Raw genomic sequence first — 27,371 nt, 5'->3', positions numbered from 1 at the left:
TAAGGGCTTTTTATTAAGTTTGTTCATTTTTAATTTATTCACTTTATATCTTGATTGTAGCCCCCTCCCTCATCTGCTCCCACTTTCCCCTAGTCCTCAGGAAAAGGGAGTTCTCCTCCCCTATCATCTGACCCCAGCCTGTCCAGCCTCATCAGCACTGCCTGCATCCTCTTCCTCTGTGGCCTGGCATGGCCGCCCCGCCAGGGGGGAAGCGATCAATGAGTGGGTAACAGGGTCCATGTCAGAGGCAGCCCCAGCCCCTGCTCCCCATATTATGGGGCCCACAAGGAGACTGAGCTGCCTATTGATTCCATCTGGGCAGAGGGTCTAGGTCTTCACCACACGTGGTCCTTGGTTGGTGCATCAGTCTCTGCAGCCCCCCTGGGCCCAGGTTTGTTGGCTCTGTTGTTCTCCTGTGCAGCTCCTGGCCCCTAAGGTCCTCCTATCCCCCAGCTCTTCCCTGGTTTGAAATGTTGTGACTTTAAGTATACACCAGGCTAGGGTACAATTACTACATTGTTTTAAAGTATATGAAAATGAGTAGGGACTTCGAATTTTCTTAACCCAGAGTTTCTGTGTGATTTTTTTTTTCTGTTCAAACATTATCTTCCCAAAGGATCTACTTGGAGTGGGGGGTGTCACTCAGAGTGACTGTAGGTATTTATACTCAAAACAGGATTCACCTTCACCTCCTTTCTGTTTCTATTCACAGTCTTCTCAGGATGATGTCTCCTTGGCCCCTCTGTGCTACTAAATGAAAAGTTAAGAGCGCACCTTACAAAGGGCCGTAAGTCAGGAGTGGCAGTTTGGTGTCTCAGCACTAGTTCCTCAGAGCCTGATGGCTTCGGGGCCTGGTGGTGGCCAAGCCGGTTCTCCCTGAGTGCGAGCGACCTGCCTCTGAGCTCCTTCAGGACAACGGACGTCAGGAGCTCCTTCAGGAGAAGACTTTTGGAAAAGGCTTCCTCTGGCAAAAGTAATGTGCAGTGTCTGTTTCTTCATTCTTCAAGTTATTTGGTGAATCTATTCCTTTCAAACAATTTAGCTGAGGTGGTTTGTTTAATAAAGAAAGTTGCGAATTAGCCAGAACTTCAGAGTGCGTGACTCAACATCTGGAATGTTGCTTAAGAAAAGGGCTACAGTGTTCACTCTGCAGAAGCTGTGAAATGGTGGTAGTGTTTCTTTGGCGAGTTTATTGATGTTCAAAAAAGTTAGAACAAATGCCAGACATCAATTTTGTAATTTATTTAAATCACTAAGGTTGTTAGGAAAAATAATTTTACTAACATTTACATAGTTTTGCTATTAATATTCTTGGAGCTGTCTAGATTTTTTTTATAGTCCCAATTTTCAGTGTTCTAGTTTTACTGGATGTGTATGTATGTGAAGGCTTCTTATAATGAACCATATAGAAAATACATTTTATAACTGTTGAAAAGAAAAATCTTAAGAATTAAATCTCAAAATTGACAAATAAAATGTAATATTCGTAAGGCAACACTTTGCTACATAGCCAGACTGACTTGAGACTCACCTTCTCCTAGCACTGGGCTGTAGCTGTTGCCACCTGTTTGGTTGGAAGCCCTGCTCTGTCCTGCACAAGCTGGGAGACCCAGTCTGTTCTCCTTCTCTCAACCCCAGGCTAACACATCGTTACCCCTCACCTACCCAAGACTGCCTGCCCAAGGGCTCAGCTTTTGACCATATATGGGCACAAGCCCAGCTCCTAGCTGACACGGCATTAGCCACATCAGATCTATAAAACCCTCTTGCCTTAGCCCAGGTTACTGATTTCCCTGTCCTGCCATACACACACCCGCCGCCCCCATTTGCTTAGGACCAGCCAACCCACCTGAGAGTAGCATCTAATAAACCTGCATTTATCTACTTTTACTGACATGTTAGATTGAAATGTAATTTTATTATAAATTATATTTCTCTGAGTTACACATTGGTATGAAATTAATCATTTCCCAACTTGAAGTGGGTTAGGATATGGTATTGACTTGATTTTAAATATAAGTGATAGTTAAAGGAAACTAGATACATTTTTTATACAAAATTCATACACATTTTAAAGATGTATCACTGGCAGGCAGCTACATTCAAGCCACTGTGAGCACTGTGATCCAACAGTTGTGTGCATAACAGTGGAAATGGTGACTTACATGGTAGAGGCAAAAGATATATTGCTTCTCTTGGCTCGTGGCAACGATGCAGTTTTCTTTACTGGTAAGGCTGAGCCTGACTTTTTCTGGAGAATGGTATAATGAGCTTTGAACTCTGTTTTTCTATAAGACAGACATAAGAGCAGCATCACATAACCATGCAGAGATTAAACTCCAGAGATCTACGTTGAAAACAGGCGTTTTCCTGTGGTGACGGGAGTGGACCCCAGTTCCTCACACAGCCCTCTATCACTGCCCCAAAGGAGACAATTAAACTTACAAACAAAAATTTATTTTATCGACTCTGTAAACTAGAAAATATTTCAAATGTTCATATCTAAGTCCAAAAAAAAAAAAAAACGAAACCAAAAAAAAAAAAACCCTCTTCTATCCTTGTGTCCCCTCTAAAAGAGGAAGTAAATCTGGCATATACACAGTACTTAGTAAACGTTTCCTTTGTTTTGAGTTAGGACCAATGGGAAAGGCTAGGGAGGCACACAGGCTTCTTTAGTCTCAGAGCTCTGCACCTGATGCTGTCTGAGAGAAATAGTAATTCTAACTGTGCACACTGTAGCCACTCACTTTTGAGTAGAGACAGGTGCACTGTAGGCCCTGCAACGGTTTAACCCAAAACTTAGAGCAGCCAGTTATTTACCAGTGTGCGTGCATTCTTCAGGGATGCAGCCAGTGCAAAAGCCAGCAAAGATGACCTGTTGGTAGCTGCCATTATGATCCTGTCACTAAGCCCATAACGGAGCAATTTCTTAAGGCTGCTGTGGTGGTTTCATAGTTTAGCTTACCACTGAATTCTCTTAAGAACGCTATATTTTTTTATAGCCAGTTTTATATAGTGGAATGTACTGAAATCTTTTTTCTTAATTCAAAATTAAAAAGAAATCCACTATTCAGGAAAGTGAAAAGCAGTGGTCTTGCAGAGGCCCTAGCCTGCAAACCAGGTGTGAGTCATAACCACCTGTACCCCAGCTCCAGTGACTCCAAGGCCTCTGGCTTCCACAGCACCTGTGTTCACACGCACATACCCTGGTCCTCAGACACATACAACTCTCCTTAAAAGCAATAAGTTTGGAGTTGTATTTTATTTTTTAATATTTTAATTTTAATTTATGTGCATTGATATGAGGGTGTCAGATCTTGGAGTTACAGACAGTTGTGAGCTGCCATGTGGGTGCTGGGAATTGAACCTGGGTCCTTTGAAATAACAGGCAGTGCTCTTAACCACTGAGCCATCTTTCCAGCCCCTGCTTTTTATTTTTAAAAAGCTATTTTAGTGAGAAAGATTGAAACTGAATTTCTAACTCATTTTGAAAATTAACTTTAGCAGTCACTGAATTATCTCTCAATGTTTACACATTCCAAAGCTCAGTTCCAAACACTTCTTTCTTAGTTAGCTTTAGTCTGGGACTTTTTAGTCCCAGGACACTAGAAAGTAGCCACGACTGGACAGACTAGCAGCCTCTCCTAGTTGGCATGTTTTGTCTTTTTTCTGTGATCAGAGATACCAGCTTTGTTCAAGAAACCATCCTTCCCATGGGTCCTGTGGCTTTCCTCCCAAGATTCTGTGGACTAAGGAACGCTCTCATAGGACCTGCCCTGGCTCCTAGCCATGTAGATATATATTGTAGCACAAATGAAGCAACACTTTTTTCTTTTGTTTTTAGACACCCTTGCTAGGTGACTCTGGCTCAGTTCCATCTCATGGTTCTTCTGCCTCAGCCTCCTGTACACTGGTACTATAGGTGTGCACCACCATAACTGGCACTTAAAAGAACACTTAATTCGTTTTATCCAAAGATAGACTACAGGACGGAACCAGAAACAACTATAATTTTTCAAAAGCTGAGGCTATATTGTTTTTTTTATAATATAACAAATCTATTTTGATTCAGAGAATCAGGTAAATGCTTTTACGGGATTAGTTTTAAGTTGGAGTTGAGTACATTTGTAACATGTAAACTATTCTTTTGTTTCTATAAAGGACGATTTTCTTGCCCTGCTTTCACTTGAACTGCTTCTGATGGCTGCTTCCCTTCAGAATCAAAACCACCTTCGTGTTTAGGTTTGTAGCTGTTTCATCAGTAGGCGCAATTGGACTGTTGGGAGGACACTGAGTAATGACTGCTGATGACCACATCGCAGCACAGTCCTGGCCATGCACGCTGTGCTAAACTCGGAAAAAGAATATAAGACAACATAAATAATTGGGTGAAGACAACAGCAATCTAAGCTGCTTCTTTTATTTTCCCTGCCAATATATTTGAACTCACGTGACTTGTATCTAATGCCATCCGCTGCTTTTGAGAGCAACATTTTGCATTAAAGATAAAACTCAGCCTCTCGTCTCTCCTTCTCTGTAGCTCTCCTCAGTTGGTGTGTGCAAGACAGAGGGAGGGGGAGGGGCTGAGTGAAGTTACTTCAGAAGGAAGAGTGCAGTATGGGGTTACTGAATGGAGGTGAGTTCCAGGCTTGTCAACGGAGGTTTCCGGATCCTAACTCCAGTACATCACTTTAACTCTGAAATTACATACTACCCAGCCGGTAAACACATTTGACAGTGCTGTTCAGTGTTTACCTCTTAACCATCTGTTCAAAACAAATACTATAAAAACTCAAAGAACAACATTTTGTAAGAAAAAAAGATCAGGTTTATATAATTTTAATATTAGAAGAGAACAGTATATATTAAGTCTCTTACAATGTTGAGAATCAACTTTAGGACAAATCAGGTATTTTTGATGCATTTTAACTTTGCATTGAGTGTCTTTTCTTTCTATGGTATACATCTTTTTTCTTTTCCAGACAGTTTTTTTCTTATTTCCTTCCTTCCTTCCTTCCCTCCCTCTCTCTCCTCTCTTCTCTCTCTCTCTTTAGGGAGGGTATCATGTAGCTTTGGCTGGAATTCAGTATGTCGTTGAGGCTGGCCTTGAACTTAGATCTGCCTGTCTCTGCCTGTTGAGTGCTGGGATTAAAGGCATGTACAGGATGATCCTTATGTAACTAACAACATGGCCTGTAAATCTTTGGGTTAGTTGTAATTTTGTTATATCCTTTCTGAACAATTACACAATATTGTAGAACAGTCTGCTGAATGCTCAGAAGTTAGAATCAAGTAGAAAAAAATGCTGAACTTAATTGGATTCTTGACTTTTCTGCACCATGTGTTGGTACTCCTCAGCTGTCTACTGGCAACAGTTTTTAAGCCATCTCATTTAAGCCTAAACAATTTACAGATGACAAAATAATTAAATCAGTCAATGTTAATTTAAGTTAAACCAAGTAGTAAAGCTCATTAATGGAAAACAATAAAAATTACTATTATGGATAATAAAACACAAGAATTATACAAATAATGCTCATTTATGGAATAACTTTTACCTCTCCAGGGATGTAAGTAAAGCAAATCTTAACTGGAGTAAAGAAAATCATGCATATATGAAAAAAAGGTCCACAAATGAAAATATTTAAACAAAAAGCAGCTGTTCAGAAGCACGCAGACAGCCGGGCACAATGGTGCACACCTGTAATTCCAGCACATGAGAAGGCAGAGGCAGGTGGATCTCTGTGAGTTTGAGGCCAGCCTGGTCTACAAATCGAGTCCAGGACAGCCAAGGCTACCCAGGGAAACCCTGTCTCAAAAACACAAACAAACAAACAAGCCAGAAGCACACAGACTTTTAAGATGAAAGTTGAGCAGTATGTTGCTTCCAAGAGGAGCAAATTCGTGAAGAAAGGAAACTGGAGAGGAAAACAGAAAGAAGTGTGTGGACTGGGCTTATTTGAGACCCATGTTGATGATCCAAACTTACTCTTTTGTGTATGTGGTAGAGCAGGCAGACTGAATAGCAAGCCCCTGGAACCTGTCTATCTCTGTATCCCCAGTGCTGGGATTACAACCTTGTGCCACCACACCTGGTTTTTTATGTAGGTCTTGGGGATCAAACTCAGGTCTTCAAGCTTGTGTGGCAAATAGTTTACTGATAAGCTACCACCCCAGTCCACATTCTGTCCTTTTCTTATACCTGAGCGTCAAGAACCAAAACTATAGAATACTTTTAACCTTCTGGCTATTTTTCACAACTTGAATGATGCTAATACCCTGAAAAGTATTACCTGCACAATGTTTGTACTTTGCAGTGAGGGCTCCCAAGTCCTCACAAACATCTGTTTACACCAAAGCCAGTTTTTAAAACCATACGTTAACAGCAACTTGACAACATCTTTGCCTTCTACCAGTTATCCCCTAAAAACAGAAAAGTAGCCATACATTTTATAGCCTTGTATAGAAAGTTATGGCAGCAATGTGATTCTGTATTTCTGTAGCCAACAACTCTTAATATCCTTAGACTCTTCAAAATGATGGTGTGTGTGTGTGTGTGTGTGTGTGTGTGTGTGTGTGTGTGTGTGTGTGTGTGCGCGCGCGCGCGCTCGCACTAATGAACTAACTCATGAGTGGAACTTCTCAGAAGCTTTAAAAATGACCTAGACAGCTCTTTAGGGTTAAAGCTTAGCCCTACTGCCCAGCCTCTCAAGAAGAAGGGCTGAAGCCTAGATGATCTAATTAATCATGATTGTTAAAAAAGAAAAAAGGCGGAATGGATCGGGAACGGAGATTCAAGACAGGTGGACAAAAGGAGGTTTCTGGGGTTAGTCCCCCTGAAGGCGTGGAGCTTCCCTGCGCCTTCCCTGACGTACACCTTTCCCTCTGCAGTTCAAACCAGTTTGAGTTCTGTGAGTCACTCTACTAAATAAGTAAGAAGTGTGGGGACCTTAATTTATAGTTGGTGGGTCAGAAGCCCAGGCAGAAAACTGAGCTTGGGACTGACATCTAAGAGGGGGAGTTGTGGAGCCTAAGAGATCTGAGTTGAAGTGGATGAAGGACACCAAGTGGACCTGCTGCAGATCCGACTGATTTGTAACTGTGTGTGGAAAATGAAAGCTACATTGTGGGGAAGTAGTATGGGCATTAAAGATTTAAAGAAGCACAAAACATTTAAGTAAAATAAAGACCACTGTTAACCCACTCTTGAATAAGTTACACAGAGATGAGGTATTGAGGAGCTGGAAAGTGCTGACTGGTAAAAAAGTGCTTGTTCTTGTAAGCCCAGTTCCTAAAGCTACATGGTAGCTTACAATTGGTTGTAACTCTAGATCCAGGGGCATCTGGTGCCCTACTCTGGTCTCCTTGTGCAGCAGGCACATATGTTTACATACATGTAGACAAAACACTTCTACACATTAAAAAACAATCTTTTAAAAAAATATAAAGCCTGAGTGTAGTGGTGCAGGCCCTTAATCCCAGCACTTGGAAGACAGAGGCTGGTGGGTTTCTGTGAGTTTTGAGGCCAGCCTGGTCTACAAAGCAAGTCTGAAGATAGACAGAACTACATAGTGAGACCCTGTCTCAGAAAAAGAAAGAAAGAAAGGAGAGAGACAGACCGAGACAGACAGACAGACACACACACACACACACACACACACACAGAGAGAGAGAGAGAGAGAGAGAGAGAGAGAGAGAGAGAGAGAGAGAGAGAGAGAGAGAGAAGGAGAGAAGAAAGGAAAGGAAAAAAGGAATAAAGAAAAAGACTTAATAACCTTAAATATCAGAAAAGAAAAAGGCAGTAAGCTTGACAGTGTTTTGTTTTGTTTTTTTAATTTTCAACAACATGGGCCAATGAAGAATTTTATATGGTGGGCCATACAGCACCCTAGGAGTGCACTGAAAAGTAGGTCTCGGACCTAAGCCAGACTAAAGGATCAGGAAATGTTCAGGTGGTTCATGGACAGACCTACAGAGAAGTATTGCTCAAAATGTTAAAGGAGTGGGCTCACTCCTTGAGATTCAGGTATATGGCCACAAGGGGGCAAGTCAGGAGGATCGTCACAAGCTTGAGGCTAGCCAGGGTTACATAGGGAGCTATTCCCTGAAACAAACAACAGAAATCCCCCGACATCCATATATGAACTTCAGTGTTCAGAAGCCAAGCATTCTGAAAATTAAATTACGTGTGTGTGTGTGTGTGTGTGTGTGTGTGTGTGTGTGTGTGTGTGTGTGTGTACGCGCGCGCGCGCTGGAGATTGACCCAGTGCCTTGTGTATGTCAAGCATGGGGGAAAGAAACCTACTTTTAATTTAACCATCATATGTTATATTGACCTGTCATTTGAGAGGGCAAATTATATCCTAAAGGGCTACCAATACAATATATATTTTAGCTCAGTGGCAATTAAGAGGCAATTAACTACCTCCCACACCATCCTTGGAAACTTTTTCTAAAGTTTACTACTCTGTACTGTGACTACATTGCCTGTTTGAAGAAAAATTATCTTCCAAATATTTTTAGATATTTAATTTTATGTTAGACCACTGTGGTGTTACATAGGAACAAGAAGAATTACAGAACAAATTACTTTTATATTTTCAAGTTGCTGTTGGGCCTTTAGTTTGTGAGGACAATGACTAGATTATTGTTCAGCTTTAAAAGATCCATTAACTGGTATCTACAAGTCTGTAACGTATATTAGTATTTTTAGGGATCCATCATGAATTTTCATGGAGTGATATTACAAACAACAACAAAAAGGGCAATGAAAAGTTACTTTGTTTTCCTTCCTTTGGAAGTTATTTCTACACCATTGATAGCATTCCCTACTGACATCTTTTAATCCATGTAGCTTAAAACCATATAACCAATAGAAAAATCAAATGTTATTAGATGTTATATAAATGCAAGATTTGAGACTCAAATAAAGGAATGACAGGTACTTAAAACATATAATAAAGTAATATTTAAAAGCTTCAAATTTTATTTACTTCTTCTAGTTTAGTCCTCTCCCCTACTTTTTTGGTGGTGGATGAGTGAATAAAAATGTGATTGACAGAGAAGATGTCAAGCTCTGTTGCCTCAGGATGGCCACACTAATGATATAGAGGATCATGAAAGTGTATAGGGCTTGGACAGGTCCCGTGTTTGATGGCCACACTGATGATATAGAGGATCATGAAAGTGTATAGAGCTTGGACAGGTCACATGTTTGATGGCCACACTGATGATATAGAGGATCACGAAAGTGTATAGGGCTTGGACAGGTCACGTGTTTGATGGCCACACTGATGGTATAGAGGATCATGAAAGTGTATAGGGTTTGGACAGATCACGTGTTTGATGGCCACACTAATGGTATAGAGGATCATGAAAGTGTATAGGGCTTGGACAGATCATGTGTTTGATGGCCACACTAATGGTATAGAGGATCATGAAAGTGTATAGGGTTTGGACAGATCATGTGTTTGATGGCCATACTAATGGTATAGAGGATCATGAAAGTGTAGGGCTTGGACAGGTCACGTGTTTGATGGCCACACTAATGGTATAGAGGATCATGAAAGTATAGGGCTTGGACAGGTCATGTGTTTGATGGCCATACTAATGGTATAGAGGATCATGAAAGTGTATAGGGCTTGGACAGATCACGTGTTTGATGGCCACACTAATGGTATAGAGGATCATGAAAGTGTATAGGGCTTGGACAGATCACGTGTTTGATGGCCATACTAATGGTATAGAGGATCATGAAAGTGTATAGGGCTTGGACAGATCACGTGTTTGATGGCCACACTAATGGTATAGAGGATCATGAAAGTGTATAGGGCTTGGACAGATCACGTGTTTGATGGCCACACTAATGGTATAGAGGATCATGAAAGTGTAGGGCTTGGACAGGTCATGTGTTTGATGGCCATACTAATGGTATAGAGGATCATGAAAGTGTATAGGGCTTGGACAGATCACGTGTTTGATGGCCACACTAATGGTATAGAGGATCATGAAAGTATAGGGCTTGGACAGGTCATGTGTTTGATGGCCATACTAATGGTATAGAGGATCATGAAAGTGTATAGGGCTTGGACAGATCACGTGTTTGATGGCCACACTAATGATATAGAGGATCATGAAAGTGTATAGGACTTGGACAGATCACGTGTTTGATGGCCACACTAATGATATAGAGGATCATGAAAGTGTATAGGGCTTGGACAGATCACGTGTTTGATGGCCATACTAATGGTATAGAGGATCACGAAAGTGTATAGAGCTTGGACAGGTCCCGTGTTTGATGGCCACACTAATGGTATAGAGGATCATGAAAGTGTATAGGGTTTGGACAGGTCACATGTTTGAGTGGCTTCCTCAACCTAGCTGTTGGTGTTTTTATTTAAGTAAACTAGTTTATTTTTTAAAAAATTAAAAAGTTTGAGCTTTTTAAGTGAAGAATATCCTTCTATTGTATAGCCCAAACCCAGTGATTAATTTAAAAGGAAACATGAAACAAGGGTCTTCTATTTACTAGGGATGATATCAGAGCTATTTTAAAGTGACAAGAAAAAAATTAAATTACCTAAATCCTATCAGAAATTTCAAAGCACAAATCTGATCTGTGTTCTAAGATTTATTCCAAATCTTCATTATACCAACATTTTCCACATTTAATTTTGATGGCTATTTTACCTATGGGCATCCCACCTGAACATCCCTGCCTCCTCTAAATCCCGGTCTCTTTTGAACTATTCGTACTTTTAATCTTTCCTGTTTTACTCCCCTTTGTTTTCATCTTTATAGAGGTAGAACAGAGATAAAATATAGTAGAGTATCCTGTGAATTATAGCCTTTCAGCTACTTCTAATTCATTAAAGAACAAGTTAGTAATTTAAAAAAATGTGAGGGCTGGAGAGGATGGCTCAGAGGTTAAGAACACTGTCTGCTCTTCCAGAGGTCCTGAGTTCAATTCCCAACAGCTACATGGTGGCTCACAGCCATCTATAATGAGATCTGGTGCCCTCTTCTGGTGTGCAGGTGTACATGCAAGCAGGACATTGTATACATAATAAATAAACCATTAAAAAATATTTAGAAGAACCGAAGAGAGAAATCAAATGGAGATGTTCTTACTCACCCTGGTTAACACTAATAACTCTAAATTATAAAAAAAAAAAAGTCAGACTCCTACATAGCTTCTTACCACTAGCCAAATTAGACAAGTGTGCACTTTTGTCATAAAAATTCCAGTAACTATAAAGTGAAACAGTTCCAATTTAATTCTTGCCACTTTTGAATTTAGAGAATAGGGCAGGGAAAGCTTCATAATGAACTTGCTTCACTCTAAGCAACTTAAACTTTAGTTTCCATAGAAACCATCCTGGTAGTGATAATGCTGTGTTAAAACAGGCAACTTCATACAGATCCTTATGCTGCAGTGCTGTTAAAGGTCGCTGACCGTGTTTTAGCAAAGAAATCCAGTTAGTAGCGCACATGACTACAGGCACACTGTAAAGAGGAGGGTTGCTCAGGTCGCTGACCGTGTTTTAGCAGTTAGTAGCGCACATGACTACAGGCACACTGTAAAGAGGAGGGTAGCTCAGTGCGAAGGACAAATCAGTTGCGTGATTCACAACTTACACCACTCACCTTTTCTTCCTGTACTGAAGATACCGGAGTATGATGAGAAAAATCACAACAACGCCAACAACTAGAGTAAGAGGAAAATAAATAGCCTGTAACCCTGAGAAAGATTGCCCAGACTCAAAATCTAAGCAGAAGAAATACACGTTGTATTTCATTGGTAAGCAGCTATGTATTTTGGTTCCATCTGCACTCCTTTTTGTCTTGTTCTGTTTTGTATTTGTCTGAGACAGGGTCTCTCTGTGTAACCCAGAACTTTGTAGACCAGGCTGACCTCGAACTCACAGAGATCCCCTGCCTCTGCCTCCCGAGTGCTGGGATTAAAGGCATGCGCCACCACGCCCAGTTCTTCATCTGCACTCTTATTTTCTCTAAATCCAATTCCCTAGAATTATAGACCATAGTAAGAAAGAAGACATCCCTGGCTTAATTTCAAAAAATTACAAAAAGCATTCTTAGAATGAACATTCATAGTAGGTCATCTTAAAAAAGCATGCATTACTTGCAGACTACTTCTAAATAGACATAAAGAATATAAAATAATATAAGTTAAGAAAGGGTAATATATAAAACACCAGGTTTTTATAAGTTAGATAATTTCAAGTTTAAAAACTATACAAGCCAATAAACTTTAAAAAATATATATATATATATACATATATATATATACATATATATATATATATATATATATATATATATATACTGCTTTACAGTAGCAAATTTAAGCAGTGAAAAATTTGGGATACTTACTTGAAGTAATAATAATCAGAGCAATAATCCATGCATCTAAGAAAAAAGCCAAGTGTTTAGAAGTCCCTAGATTAGTTCAGATAATCCATATTTAAGAGAATAATAAAAGTTCATTTATCTAGTTTGAACACAGTCACTAATATACCCGAGTCATTTTGATCACAGAGGACTAATAAGACCATTTTTAGGTTTGGTGTCCAACTTGTGAAATTCAATTTTCAGTGTTATTTTTTTTTCTTACCCCATCAGTTTATTTAGTAAAAGTTATTACAGAACAATTAGAATTCACCAAATAGAGGAAAATCATTACACAATATACGATCCTATATTTGGTTTAGTTCCGTATGCATTCTATAATTTTTTTATAATTTAAAAAATTTCATTTTTCCCAAAAAGTGGACCTTTGCCTGGGTTAGCAATATGACATGAGGCTAAATCTTAGACTTTAGGCAGCAGGAGCAAGCCACATTTCCTTCAGAACCAGGATCACTTGAATAACTATGTTACCGTCTCTGATACTCTTCAGATAAATATGCTAAGTGTATTTCAACTTAGGATATTCAGCTTACCACAGGTTTATCAGACCCAATCTCCCATGCATATTGAGATGCAGTTATATAAATAAATGAGCCAAAAGATATTTTTAAAAAGAGTAATCATTAATCTAGTCTAGTAAATAAAATATAGCAGATTTTGTCTTACTCATGATAAGCCTTTAAATTTCACTGAAATTTAACTATTGTAACTATTCAACTAGTCTTGGTTTTGTTTAAAGTACACTGTATAAACTGAGGCCTACATAAATTGTGTTAAACCAGTCATTCACACACACACACACACACACACACACACACACACACACACACAAGCTTTAAGGTCAGTGTACTCAGATACAAACAGGAAGAGACTCACATGGAAGGCGAGCTGTGCTTTATGAACTTTAACCTCAGCCTACTACATGTCCTGTGTTAAGGCCCTCTGTGAAACTGTACTTACCTCCACAGCACTCTGCATAGTAGGACTTACATCTGTCATGGTGTCAGCCCAGAATAAGTAATCCTAAATGTCAACTATCACTACTGACAAAGTATGCTGCTTCTTTAACTACCAATAACTGAAATGTATGATATTAACATGTAAACTGGTAAGGTCTCATACTTCACAGGTATAAATAACTGAAATAATAACCTAATTCTTGGCCATATATTCCTCCACGAGGATCAGAATATCCTAGGGGGGAAAAAGGAAAATAGGTTAATTAAAATAAAACAAAAAGATAAATAAGAATAAAAATGCTTTAAATTCCCAAGTTTATTTTTCACCTATGGATAAAAATTCCCGAATTTTAATTTTCCTTGTATATCTATTAATATATCTTATTTTGAGTAGCATCATAAAATCCTACAGTTTCATTTTTTTCACTATTTGATTTCTTTCCACTAATATTCTGTATAGTAATATTTAGTAACATACACATTCCCTTTTTAGTATAGTCTCAAAATTAATCTGTAAACTTAGTGAGATCCTAATTAAAATTAAAGATATTGAATGGATTCAATAAGTACTTCAGTTATCAACCTAAAATGGAAGGAAACTTTCTCAACAGAATAATCCCATATCAAAATAACCCACAATTAATGTTAGACTGAAAACTTTCCCTCTAAGATCAAGAACAACATTGGGCACCAGTGTTTGCCACTTATAGTCATCATGGTATTGGACTCTAACCAAAGCAAGTAGGTTAAACAAACAAACAAGCAAACAAAGAAAACAAATACAAGTAGAAAGGAAGACATAAAAATATATGTTTGAAAATAATGTGATTTTGTTTTCTTGTGCTGTTGTTGGGGTTGCCTCCAGGCCTTAACTATGTATGAGTTTGCTGCAGCACAGATGACATGTGCATTTGTGTAGACAGTCTTCCACAAAAGCCTATGTGAACTAGTGAGTTCAACACAGTTGCAGGATACAAAGTCAACACACAGAGAACCATTAATACTTAAAAAAAAAAAAAGAAAGAAATTATGACAACCCTATTTAAAATAGTACTTAAAGGTAAAATACTAAAATTAACCACAAGGCAGTAAAGACTTGTACAGACTAAACTTTGCTGTGAAAGAGAGAAAGGAAACATGGCTGTGGTTTGCATACAAAGCATCCCCCACGAGCGTATGTGTTGCATGAAGACTTGATGCTCATCTGATCGAGCCAGGCCCTGATTCAAGTGATAGAATCCATGGGTGGATAGAACGTGATGGCAGTGTTAGTAAGTAGTAGCAGCTGGGAAGCAGGCCTGCCGGAGGACTCGGGCCTGCCTCCGAAGGTTAGACGTGGCCTGTTTCTCTCTGATCTCCAGCTGTTAGAAGATGAGCAAACTCCTGTGCCACCTGCTCCCACCTCTGTGATGTGATGTTCTGCCTCACCCTAGGTCTACAGCAGTAGTGTTAGCAGAATATAGACCAAACTTTGAAACGGTGAAAATGTATCTTTTTTTCTTTTAAATTGTTTCTCTCCATCTTCTGACATCTTCAGTTTCTTTCTTCAGAGACTTGAAGTTCTTTTCATACAGGTCTTTTACTTCTTGGTCAGAGTTACACCAAAATAGTTTATATTATTTGTGGCTGTTGTGAAGGGCGTTGTTTCCCTAATTCCTTTCTCAGCCTGTTTATCATTTGTATATAAGGGCCACTGATTTTTTTGAGTCTGTTTTGTATCTAGCCACTTTGCTGAAGGTGCTTATTATCTGTAGGAGTTCCCTGGTAGAATTTTTGGGGACACATCTGTATACTATCATACCATCTGCATATAGAGATACTTTGACTTCTTCATTTACAGTTTGTATCCCTTGATCTCCTTTAGTTGTCTTAATGCTCTAGCTAGGACTTCCAGTACTATATTGAATAGATGTGGAAACAGTGAGCATCCATGCTTTGTCCCTGATTTTAGTGTATTTACTCTAAGTTTCTCTCTGTTTAATTTGACGTTGGCTATAGGCTTGCTGTATATCACCTTTATTGTTTTTAGGTATTCTCCTTGTATCCCTGATCTCTCCCAAGATTTTTAACCTGAAGGGGTATTGGATTTTGCCAAAGACTTTTTCAGCATCTAAGGAGATGATCATGTGTTTTTGTGTTTGTTTATTTTGTTTGCTTTCAGTTTGTTTATATGTGTATTACATTGATACATTTTCATATATTGGCATAGAAACATACAGGTGATAAATGGAATCCTACTGAAGACCCAGAAATAAACTGACACACCCATGGGCACTTATTTTTGACAGAGAAGCCAAAACCATACAATGGAAAAAAGAAAGTATCTTCCACAAATTGTGCTGGTCTAACTGGATGTTGGAATACAGAAGAATGTAAATAGATCCATATTTATTACCCTGACAAAACTAAAGTGTAAATTGATCAAAGACCTCAACATAAAATTAGAAACACTAAATCTGTTAAAAGAGAAAGTGGGAAAGAGCCTTGAATTCATTGGCACAGGAGACAACTTCCTAAACAAAAATACCAACAGCTCAGGCTTTAAGATCAACAATAAATGGGATCTCATGAAATTGAAAAGCTTCTGTAAGGCAAAGGACACTGTCAATAGGGTAAAACAACAGCCAACAGATTGGAGAAAGATTTTCATCAACTGTACATCTGATTGAAGGCTAATATCCAAAATATATAAAGAACTCAAGAAATTAGACACCAACAAATCAAATAACTCAGTAAAAAAAAAGGGGGGGGGGACAGAACTCTCAACAGAGGAATCTCTAATGGCCAAGAAGCACTCAAAGAAATGTTCAACAACCTTAATCATCAGGGAAATGCAAATCAAAATGACAGGGATTCCATCTTAAACCCCTCAGGATAGCTAAGATCAAGAACTCAAATGACAGCACATGCTGGGGAGGATGTGGAGGAAAGGAAACACTCCTCCATTGTCAAAGGGAGTGCAAACTTGTACAACCACTTTGGAAATCAATCTAGTGGGTTCTCAGAAAATTGGGAATAGCTCTACCTCAAGACCCAGGTATACCAGTCCTGGGCATATACCCAAAAGATGCTCTACCATAACACAAGCACACTTGCTCAACTATGTTCATAGCAGCTTTACTCATAATAGCCAGAAACTGGGAAACTACCTAGATGTCCCTCAACCAAAGAATGGATAAAGAAAATGTACATTTACACAGTGGAATACTACTCAGCTATTAAAAATGAGGGCACGTTGAAATTTGTAGGAAAGTGGATGGAACTAGAAAATATCATCCTGAGTGAACGTCTTGGATCGTTTTAGTTGGGTATAGGTCCTTGGGGTCAGGAGTTTTTGAAGTGTCGGTGGGCAGAAGATAGGCGGGTGACTAACAGACCAACCTAGGGGAAGTTTGAGTCTGTCACCTGCCTATCTTCTGCCCACCAACGCTTCAAAAACTCCTGACCCCAAGGACCTATACCCAACTAAAATGGTCCACAACAGTGAGGTAACCCAATCCCAAAAAGACATGCATGACATGTACTCACTTGTAAGTGAATACTAGCCATACATGCTACAATCCGCAGACACAAAGAAGCTAAGTTACGAGGAGGGCCTAAGGGAGGAAGCTTGAATCTCACTCAGATGGGGAAATAGAACAGGCATTGGAGGTGGATGGAGGGAGGGAACTGGGAGGGAGAGGGCATGGGGAGGGGAGCAGGAGTGGGGAACAGGAGTAAGGAGAGCAGGGGAGAGAGGGATGGGTGAGAGAATAGAAATCAGAGACGGGAGGGGCATCTCTGGGACTTGCCAGAGACCTGGGGTAGAAGAGGTCCCAGGAAGTCTATGAGGGTCATCCTAGGTGAGACTCCTAGCAGCAGGGGATACGGAGCCTGAAGTGGCCACCTCCTGTAGCCAGGCAGGACTTCCAGTGTAAGGATAAAGACATCAACCAACCCATAAAACCTATGACAAAAAAAAATTTTGTCCAAAGATGGAGCACAGATTGGTGGAATGGACAACGGAAGACTGGTCCTATCTGAGACCCATCCCATGGAAGAGAACTAATCCCTGATACTATCAATGTTACTCTGTATAACTCCTCTGAGAGGCCTCACCCAGCAGCCGATAGAAACAGATTCAAAGACCCACAGCTAAACATTAGGCGGAGCTTGGAGAGTCCTATGGAAGAGCTGGGGGAACTACTGAGGGAGCAGGAGGGGTCAAGGATTCCACAAGAAGACATAGGGCCAACTAACCTTGGCCCATGGGGCCTCACAGAGACTGAACTACCAACCAAAGAGCATGCACGGACTGGTCCTCAGCCCCCTCCACATGTGTAGCAGATGTGCAGCTTGGTCTTCGTGTGGATCCCCCAACAACTGGAGTGGGGGCCTCTCTGACCCTGATGACTCCCTTTGAATCCTTTTTCCTTATCTGGGATCCCTTGTCTGGCCTCAATGGGTGAGAATGCACCTAGTTCTGCAGCAACTTAATGTGCCAGGGCAGGTTGGTACCCATGGGAGGCCTTTTCTGGGGAGGAGAGGGGCGGGGGCACTGAGAGGAGAGGGGGTACAATTGGATGTAAATCAAATAAATAAAATTTATTTAAAAAATAAAATAGTTTCTCAGTGTTGTCATAACAACAACAAAAACCTAATACAGACATCCTGTGTTTGCTAGATTTAAAAAGTACATAAGCTGTTAATAATAAAGCAATTTATAGACTCAATCTAACCCCTATTAAAATGATGATGATGTTTTCTTTCTGCATTAGTAGAAAAACTATCCTAAGTCGGTATGAAATCTGAAGAACACAAAGTTAAGAGAACTCATACTTCTTGATTTCAAGATGTACTAGGATATATTAATTAAAACAGTGGTATTTATATAAAGATGGACATGCAGATCTATGGAGTGGATGGAACTGAGGAGTATCACACACACACACACACACACACACACACACACACACGTGAAGGAGATTTTTAGCAAGGACACACAGGAGCAGTCCTTGGGAAAGGGTGGTCTCTTTGCCAGTTAGTGTTGGAAAATTAGATATTTTCAGTCAAAAGAATGAGGTTAGAGCTTAAAATTAAAAAAAAAAATCCTAGATGGATCAAATTATTGAAGATAATTTTTGGAGGAAAATACTTCATGATGTTGGATCTGACAATTTCTTGAGTGTGACACAAAGTATAGGCAACAATAACCGCAAAGTAGATTGAATTTCATCAAAACACAAAGTTGTGTGCACTGAAGGACAAAAGCAGAGTGGGAAAGCAACGCCCGGAGTGAGAGGAAATGTGTGGAAAGTGCGGAGTTGGTAAGCTACTTAGGGAATAGCTAACTCTTTGTTGTTGTTGTTGTTGTTTTGTTTTGTTTTTTCAAGACAGTGTTTCTCTGTGTAGCCTTGGCTGTCCTGGACTCACTTGTAGACCAGACTGGCTTCGAACTCACAGCGATCTGCCTGCCTCTGCCTCCCAAGTGCTGGGATTAAAGGCGTGTGCCACAACTGCCCGGCTAGAAAAGCTAACTCTTAAGACTCAGTAGCAACACACCCAATGTGAAAAGTCCGAGGACTTGAAGAGCTATTTCTCACAAGCAGATATATAGATGAGTAACAAGCTTATGAAAAGATGCTCAACGCCTCATAATATTAGGGCAAAGGAAGTAAAACCAAATGATACACCTGCTAACATTGGTGTATCTATGACTTAGATGCTTGTTTTCTTCAAAACTTGTGCAGAAATTCTTGCCAACATAAGGACACTGAAATGATGCGGGCACAAGTGTGCCAGGCCATCATCATCTGGGGACTGGGCTCATTGTTTCAGGAGAGAGTCTGCCCATGTTGCGTACTTTTCCTTACCTCTCTTTTCCCTTCTGTTATGATGTAGCAAGAAGGCATTTGCCAAATAGCAGAACCTTGACATCACATACCTCCCTGAATCAGAACCAGGAGAGCTAAGTTTCCATTCATAACATATCATCTCATCTGTGGTGTTCTGCTACAGCAACACAAAACACACGGTGGCTCTTGTTACAAAAATGAAACAAAAGACCAGTTAACCAACGGTGAAGATGTAGGGTTCTGGAGCTCTTGTTCACTGCTAGTAAAAGTATAAAGTCATGTCGCTGCTGTGGAAGACAGTATATTTCCTCAAAAAGTGAAAATGAATCATCTTATGACCCAGAAGTTCTGCTCCTAGATGTACACCAGACAAATTAAAAGTGGAAAGTTTGAACACGTGTCTAAGTCTATGTTCAAACCAGGACCGTACAGAATAGCTAGGACACAACCCAACCTTAGTTGATCAACAGATGAAACAATAGGTGAAATGTGGCACTGTAAATAGTGGTTCTAGCACAAGACTAAAGTTACATGGGTCTTGAAAAGGTTTACTTTCAAAAGCATCTAAGCTATATGAAGTAAGCAAAACCTAAAAGGACAAATTCTGCGTGGTCTAGTTGTAGGAAGTACTTAGCATAGACAAGGTTATTAGGGGAACCAAGGAAAGTGCTCAGCAGGTGGTGGGACAGGAAGGGAGGGAAGTCATCGGTACACAGTGGACGTTCCGGTCAGTTACACAAGAAGGTCAGTGTGTGCAGTGCCAAAGAATTGACTGGTTAAATTGCAAGATTAACGTGAGAGTATTCTAGAAATTTAAAAAACACATGTTAAACATTAAAAACAAACAGTACTGCAGTTAAAAACAACAAATCTGACACAGGAATGGATAGACTTTAAAGGAGAAAGGGGGCTGCAATACCTGTGACTTTATGTACAATGGAAAGATGAGCAAGGCGTCTTCTCACCAGCTGAAGAAGCTCTGCTTATGGCTCACCTAACCGTTAGCCCTTCTTAGCCCCTATTGGGGATGAGGGAGAGGGGAACCCTGTTACCCCTCCCTGAAAACACCATCATGTGTTTCAAATGCACCTACAATTTTGTACAAAGAACTCAGATATATGACTGAAGTTATGTAATTCCCACCAGGGGAACACCAGAAGTCTCTTTTTATTTAAAGATTTATTTTTAATTTTTTTTAATTCATGTGTTTCTATGTATGTGTGTACATGTGTGTGCCACGTGTTTTCAGGTATCCACAGGGCCAGAAGAGAGTATCAGATCCACGGAAATTGGAATTACAGGTGGTTGTTAGCCACTTCACATGGATGATGAATATCAAACTGGGATCCTATATGAGAACAGGACTTGTGCGGGGTCGGTGGCGCATGCCTGTAATCCCAGCACTGAGGGAGGCAGAAGCAGGCAGATTGCTGTGAGTTCAAGGCCAGCCCGGGCTACAAAGCAAGTCCAAGATTGCCAGGGCTACACAGAGAAACTCTGTCTCAAAAGCAAAAACAAACAAAAAACCCAAAACAAAGGGCAAATGTTCTTAACCACTAAATTATCTCTCCATCCCCATCCTTACATATATGTGTGTGTGTGTTTATTTATGTATATACATATATGTATACATGTGCTTTTTATATAACATACAACTCATATCCATTGGTGGAACAACTAATATAGCTAAGCACCCATTCATGTGAAACCTCTGGACACTCATGTCCACTAGAGGAGAATAGTAAAGTATGGCATATATTATGAAAATAAATCTAAATAAGCCCCAATCTAAGACGTTAAGTGGGAGGAGCAAATCAATGGAAAATATGTGGTTTGATATAATTTTTGCTTGAAAAAAAGGAAAATATGGGCTGAGGATATAGCTCAGAGGGTAAGCACTTGATACATAAGAGCTATGGTCTGAGTTTGGATTCCCAGAAACCTACATAAACATAGGCAGTCTGCCTGCATTTCTAGCCTTGGGAGGTGGAGAAGGGATTCCTAGAGACGAGGGAAACTAGCTGTATTTGTGAGCTCCTGCCACAGTGAATAAGGTGAAAAGAGGACTGAGGATTATTCCCAATATCAACCTCAGACTTCCACAGCACAGGCATACGCCAACACATGTGTGTCACATACATGAAAAAACAAAGACGCACATCACAGCACATAATATGACGAGGAAAAAGGAAAAGAAGAGAAGGTTTATGTACGAAAATAAATAAAAAGCAATTAACTGTGGCAACATTATATAATTTAAATCTATTAAAATAAATCTATATCCAGCAGTTTAGGAAACTTAAAACTTATTATTACGAGAAAAACATTCATTTCACATTATTTTACTTTTAAAACTTACATGTAAATCAACAAAATACTTTAGAAAAATGGGAAAAGGATATGAATAAATGACCATTGGACCCTGCAGCAAGAACCTAAAGGCAAAGATCACTTGAGATGAGGATTTGAAGAGGGTCTGAGCTTTATAATGACACCCTCTCAAAAATTGTTTTTTAAACGTAATTTTTTAAAAGTTCAGCCTTATATTTTAAAAAGTGAAATGGCAATTAAAACAAGACACAGCTTTCACCCATATTTTCTTCCTTAACTACAGCAGTAGGACAAAGCACTGTCAAACCTGGGTACTTGTAAACTGGAGGCTTGGTGGTGTGAGGAGGCACAGGACCTGGAAAGAGAAATTGAATCTATCAATTCATTTGACTTATTAATATAAAAATATGGATTACATTTCAATATTGAAATTTTCAAAAAAAATACCTATAAAAGTAAAACATACACCTACTTTATGTTCTTTAAAATTCTACTTCTAGAGATTTAGTCTATGAATGTTTGATCTACATATATAATTGCACAGGCATGTGTACAAGAATGTTCATCACAGCTTTGCGTTTTACAAATACAAATCTTATAAGGTAACTAAAAATAAATTATAAAGAGAATGTGTTCAAGGTGAACATATGCACCCTAACAAGTCAGATACCACACAAACATCAGAGCCTTTCCACTGTTCACACACCATTGGACCTACCATAACACTAGCACAGGATGACATCAGCACAGGATGACACCAGCACAGGATAACACCAGCACAGGATGACACCGGCACAGGATGACACCGGCACAGGATGACACCGGCACAGGATGACACCAGCACAGGATGACACCGGCACAGGATGACACCAGCACAGGATAACACCGGCACAGGATAACACCAACACAGGATAACACCGGCACAGGATGACACCGGCACAGGATGACACCAGCACAGGATGACACCAGCACAGGATAACACCGGCACAGGATAACACCAACACAGGATAACACCAGCACAGGATAACACCAGCACAGGATGACACCAGCACAGGATAACACCGGCACAGGATAAAACAACACTAGTACAGGCTGCTGCTTTCCAATGCATGTCTCTCCCTAATGAAGAGTGACTGACAATTCTAACAAAAGTTTTTAAATTTTATTTTACAGAAGGATTCCTCTAGTTCTTCTTTTTTATGTTTCCTCACATATATCATCTTTCAAATAAGAAACTAGGAACCAGTAGCAGTGGCTCACACGTGTGATCCCAGTATTCAGGAGGCAGAGGCAGGTGGATCTCTGAGTTCCAGTCCAGCCTAATCTACAAAGTGAGTCCAGGAAAGCCAAGGCTACACAGAGAAATCCTATCTCAAAAACAAAACAACAAAAACCAAAAACAAACAACAACAAAAAAACCCAAAACAACAAAAGAAAGGAAAAGAAACTAGATTAGTGTTTTATAAATCTTTTATCAAGTGCTGTTTACTCTTTCAAAACTTCCTTTCCACAGATGCTAATCTAAGATACAGAAGGAAGCTACTAAGAGGTATGAGGTTCTTGTAGGAATTATAAGAATGTGTTCCAGGGGCTGGGCATGGTGTTACATATATGCTTCTAATCCCAGGATTTTGAAAGGCAGGAAGGTCCCTGTGAGTTCCCAGTCTCCAGAGCTTGTTCTAGTGAAACTTTTGTCTTTAAAAAAAAAAAAGAAAAGAAAAGAAAGAAAGAAAAGAACAAAGAAAAAGAAAAGAAATTTCCCATTATTGTGTGAGCATGTACAATTCTAAATTCTCTTCATCCTTTAAAATGTTAGGGAGATAGGCTATATTTATTTCAGATTCACTTGATTTCATTGCCTTCATTAAAGCAACAGTATCCAAAACTCATAGAAATGAAGTCAGTTTGGCTAGGCAGAATCAAGCTAGGATCCACCTTGCCTACTGCTCTTCTTCCACCACCCTGTGTGGCTGCTGGTGCCTCACAGAGGACACATAGCTGCAGTGGGATGCTGGCTCCTCCCATTGTAGCAGCTTCTCCCTGCTTAGCAGCAGCTGATTAAGAGTCTCAAAAAAAAAAAAAAAAAAAAAAAAACCTTCTATCTCTTTTCAGTAGTAGAAACTTCCTAGCCCTCAGTTGCTAAGAAATCTAGTTTCTCTTGTCAAAGCTTCCTGTCAAGACAAAAATAACAAGCATTTAAGTAGCTAAGGGGAGTGAGAAGGAAATAGAAAATACAGGTCTTATTCTGTAGAATAAGTAGAAAGTTCTGCCTATCCGCACTACTTAAAAAGAACTGAAAACCTGGGAGTAGTGCCCAGCTGTAATTCCAGCACTGCAGCGACTGACGCAAGAGTATTGTGACTTTGAGGCCAGCTTGAGCTGCACGCCAGAGTAAACAAACAAAACTGACTAGCAAGACTCCCACCCCAGTTCGGACTGCAGCGAAACAGTACTTGAGACTTTACATGAAGAGGAGTAAAAGTGCAAGCAAATCACTTGGGGAAAAGAAGAACATAATAGCAAAGCTTAGTACAGAAAACACATCAACAACCAGAAGCCAAGGACTTCCCCTTTCAGTAATATTGATTCAAATGGAGAAGATGTACTAGCTAACTTTAAGAGCATCCCACATGCCAGCCACTGTGTTAATTCCTTAAAGGCATCCCACTTAAGTCTTGAACCCATCTAAGAAAGGCACTACCTTCTTTTACACATGGAAATGCACATTTAAAATTGACATAACTTTTCTAAGTTCGCATTCCTATTCATGTGTGGAGCTATAGCAAATAAAACAGTTACTACATCTAACAAACGAAATGACTGCAAATATATTCTTTCTCTCTGTGCTACTAAATGTACTAAAAATGGTAAGTAGGCACTGCAGGAATCTAAAGGGTATCTGAAAAAAATCCCCAGGAGTTTAAGGTCTTAAAAAATATATATATATAAGCAGGAAATTATTAAATATGAGATTGACATTACATATTTTATACTGGGAGGAGTTGGCACTAGAAAACAAAATAACAATGTACATTAGGTAAGACACAAGTTATCACTGGCACTTTTGCGAAGAACTTAAAAGATTTTTAGGAAAATGTAAGGAGAACTTTACTAACCCTGACTAATTCAAAAGTTGGAGGTTTTATACTGGGGCAGAACACATTGCAAAACTGAGATAATGCCACTTAGACCAACTTTTCACTACCACAGGCCTTACCTTTCATTCTTGACTTGATTATATAGCAATAAGCAGGCTTCAATTTACTCTGAAAATTGTTGCAATCTACTTCCTATATAGAAATATTCTTAAGAGAACTCACTGCTGTGCTTTATCTATCAAATTAAAGTCCACAGAAAAACAATAAAAATCACAATAACAGAATCTACGGCACAGGAATAAATACAAGCCTGAGACAGTTACCAAATCACTGCTTTTCATGTAGCATAATATTTAACACAAAAGAAATAAAATTAAAAAACAGGTAAGCAGGGCTGGAAATGGCTCAGAGGTTAAGCACACTGACTGCTTTTCAGGAGGTCGGGGGTTCAATTCCCAGCAACCACATGGTGGCTCACAACCATCTATAGTGCGATCGGATGCCCTCTCATGCAGGCAGAGAATTGTATACATAATAAATAAATAAATCTTAAAAAAAAACAAAAACAAAAACAAGAAGCAGTCAAAAACCGCCAGAAAAATAAAGAAAGGAAGTCAGACAACTTTGTACCTTTAAGGCATAGCGGGATGGAGGGCTCCCAAGTGCTATTCGCACTGCAGACCACTGTGCTGCTGCCCAGCATGTAAAACCCCTCCACACACTCAAATGTCACTGTTGCTTGGTAGGAAAAGTTTTCTGCAAATCTTGCTTTCTGTCTTCCATTTTGTAGTACTGGAAATGGACATTTTACCACTAAAAAGAGGGAAATTGCACAAAGTTTAATAAAAATCTTGCTTTTCGTATCAGTTTTCTGAAACTTTTAAAACCACAACCGAGGGTTAAGGAAACATATTTTGTGTTCCAAATATATGAGCACACAACTCTATCAAAAGTTCACATTAAAAGTAGGTGCAGTGGTGCACGCCTTTAATCCCAGCCCTTGGGAGGCACAGGCAGGTGGATTGCTATGAGTTCGAGGCCAGCCTGGTCTATAAAGCAAGTCCACCCCCATCATACACACACACACACACACACACACACACACACACACACACACACACACACACACCCCATTCTGGTTATAGGCTTATCTACTTTATCCATATTCTCCCAAACCCAGATGTTGGTTTCAATTGTTTTTATTTTTCCTGTTTTCTCCTCTCTTTTCAATTTCATTCCTATCTGGAAGTTGCTACTCAGGTTTAACTGGCTCTTTAGCTATTACAGTGGAAGGCTAGGGATAGGTAGGTCCCTAGGTCCCTGGTTTACACTTTTTCTGTTTGTAAAGCAAACATTTTGTGCTATGAAGTAGCGGATTCTGACCTTCTGAGCAATTGTTTTCATTTTTACACATTTTACATTTTCCCCAGTTTTCCTTCTGACTTCTTTACCAATAGATTATTTAGAAGTATGTTGAAATTTTTGTGGATTTCTTTACTGCTTTCTACTTTCAGTTTTTGAGATTAGGTAATGTACTTTCAATTACTAGGTGTTTATATTTCTTAAAAGTTATATTAGTCACTAGACATGGCGACATACACCTTTAATTCCAGCACGTTAGAGGCAGAAGCAGGAGGATCTCTATAAGTTCTAGGCTAGCCAGGATTACATAGTGAGAACTTATGTCAAAACAACAACAAAAACATCAAAACAAAACAAAAATATCTCAGCACTTATACTGTTTTTTTACCTTGCAGGTGTGGATAAACATTTGCTGTGATTCAGTGGTATCTCTCTTTCGAGAGAAAAACCCTTCAATGTTTTTGGTAACTCTTCAGAACCTTAAACATTCTGAATTAAAACAAAACATTTCAATACGAAACCCTAACATTTTTGCCCAGATTTTACTATTCTTCCAGTGAGAGGGCAGCTAATCATAGCCCACTCTGCCGTCCCTTGAGGCTAGACTGTTCTGTTTTCCTATGATACAAGATAACACTTCCTTATTTTCTAGCCAGTATGTGTTGAGTTTTTGGTTCTTTCAAACAAACTATCCTACCTTATGGCTATGGTAGTAAGAAGCTCACACACTCATAAATGAGGAAACTCCCTAACTAGAAATACTTTTATTTAACTTAACAGCTGTGAAATTAAATTAGAAAACAGTTTCATAGGAGGAGGAAGGATTTGTGCTCACAATGTTTACTGTTAGGGGAATTGTTTACAAGCAAAGAAAAGAGGTCACCTTTGCATTCTGGGGGCTTGCTGCTCCAGGTGTTCTGGCCAGAGCAGAAAAGCATGGGCATTCCGACCAGGGAGAACTTGTCTGGCCCTGGGCTCGGGTCACAGCTGTAAATCACTGCCTCTTGGTATTTGAATACATCTATGTCAGTAAAGGTGTGGGTTCCGTGTTCTATTTTTGGAGGTGGTAAACAATAGACCTCTTTATAAAAAGGAAAAAAGGGAAAAATCAAGGTAAAAGGCAAAGTGGTGTCTTTGCGCAAGACAGTGTTAGATACTTCTAGAAATCATTGTCAGCAAATTCGTCAATACAGGATTTCTCTAAGTTATTTGTGACCTCAATTTTCATCTAGAAGAGGGTTCCTATGACAAAATCCTACACCCTAAATCTAAACCACTAACATAGAAATGACCTTTGAGGACAGTACTCATTTCTTAAGGGAAAGAATGCCTGTTTATTTGTGAGATGATGCTAAATT

At 39.5% G+C, this 27,371-nt stretch overlaps 1 protein-coding gene across 3 annotated transcripts in view; it reads right to left on the bottom strand.

Annotated features, from left to right (window-relative positions):
• The window catches only part of CD46 (CD46 molecule), a 34,224-nt gene that overhangs the window by 583 nt on the left and 6,270 nt on the right, over positions 1 to 27,371 (bottom strand). For 2 of the 3 annotated variants that reach the window (XR_014781159.1, XM_084792557.1), the window contains exons 5-11: positions 26,897 to 27,094; positions 25,282 to 25,464; positions 21,861 to 21,908; positions 13,582 to 13,623; positions 12,394 to 12,429; positions 11,647 to 11,707; positions 2,166 to 2,288 (exon numbers count right to left, since the gene is read on the bottom strand). Coding sequence is in view for 2 of the 3 variants with exons in the window: in XM_084792557.1 (XP_084648683.1) it covers positions 2,166 to 2,288; positions 11,647 to 11,707; positions 12,394 to 12,429; positions 13,582 to 13,623; positions 21,861 to 21,908; positions 25,282 to 25,464; positions 26,897 to 27,094 (691 nt within the window). In the remaining variant the exon portion in view is untranslated. The remainder of the gene's footprint in view (positions 1 to 2,165; positions 2,289 to 11,646; positions 11,708 to 12,393; positions 12,430 to 13,581; positions 13,624 to 21,860; positions 21,909 to 25,281; positions 25,465 to 26,896; positions 27,095 to 27,371) is intronic. The other variant, XM_084792558.1, reaches the window with a different exon arrangement.

This window comes from Acomys minous, assembly GCF_964271855.1.
Source record: "Acomys minous genome assembly, chromosome: 1".
In the NCBI taxonomy this organism is placed as follows: Eukaryota; Metazoa; Chordata; class Mammalia; order Rodentia; family Muridae; genus Acomys; species Acomys minous.
The sequence above is the reverse complement of the archived record's forward strand: the minus strand, read 5'-3'. Positions and strand labels throughout refer to the sequence as shown.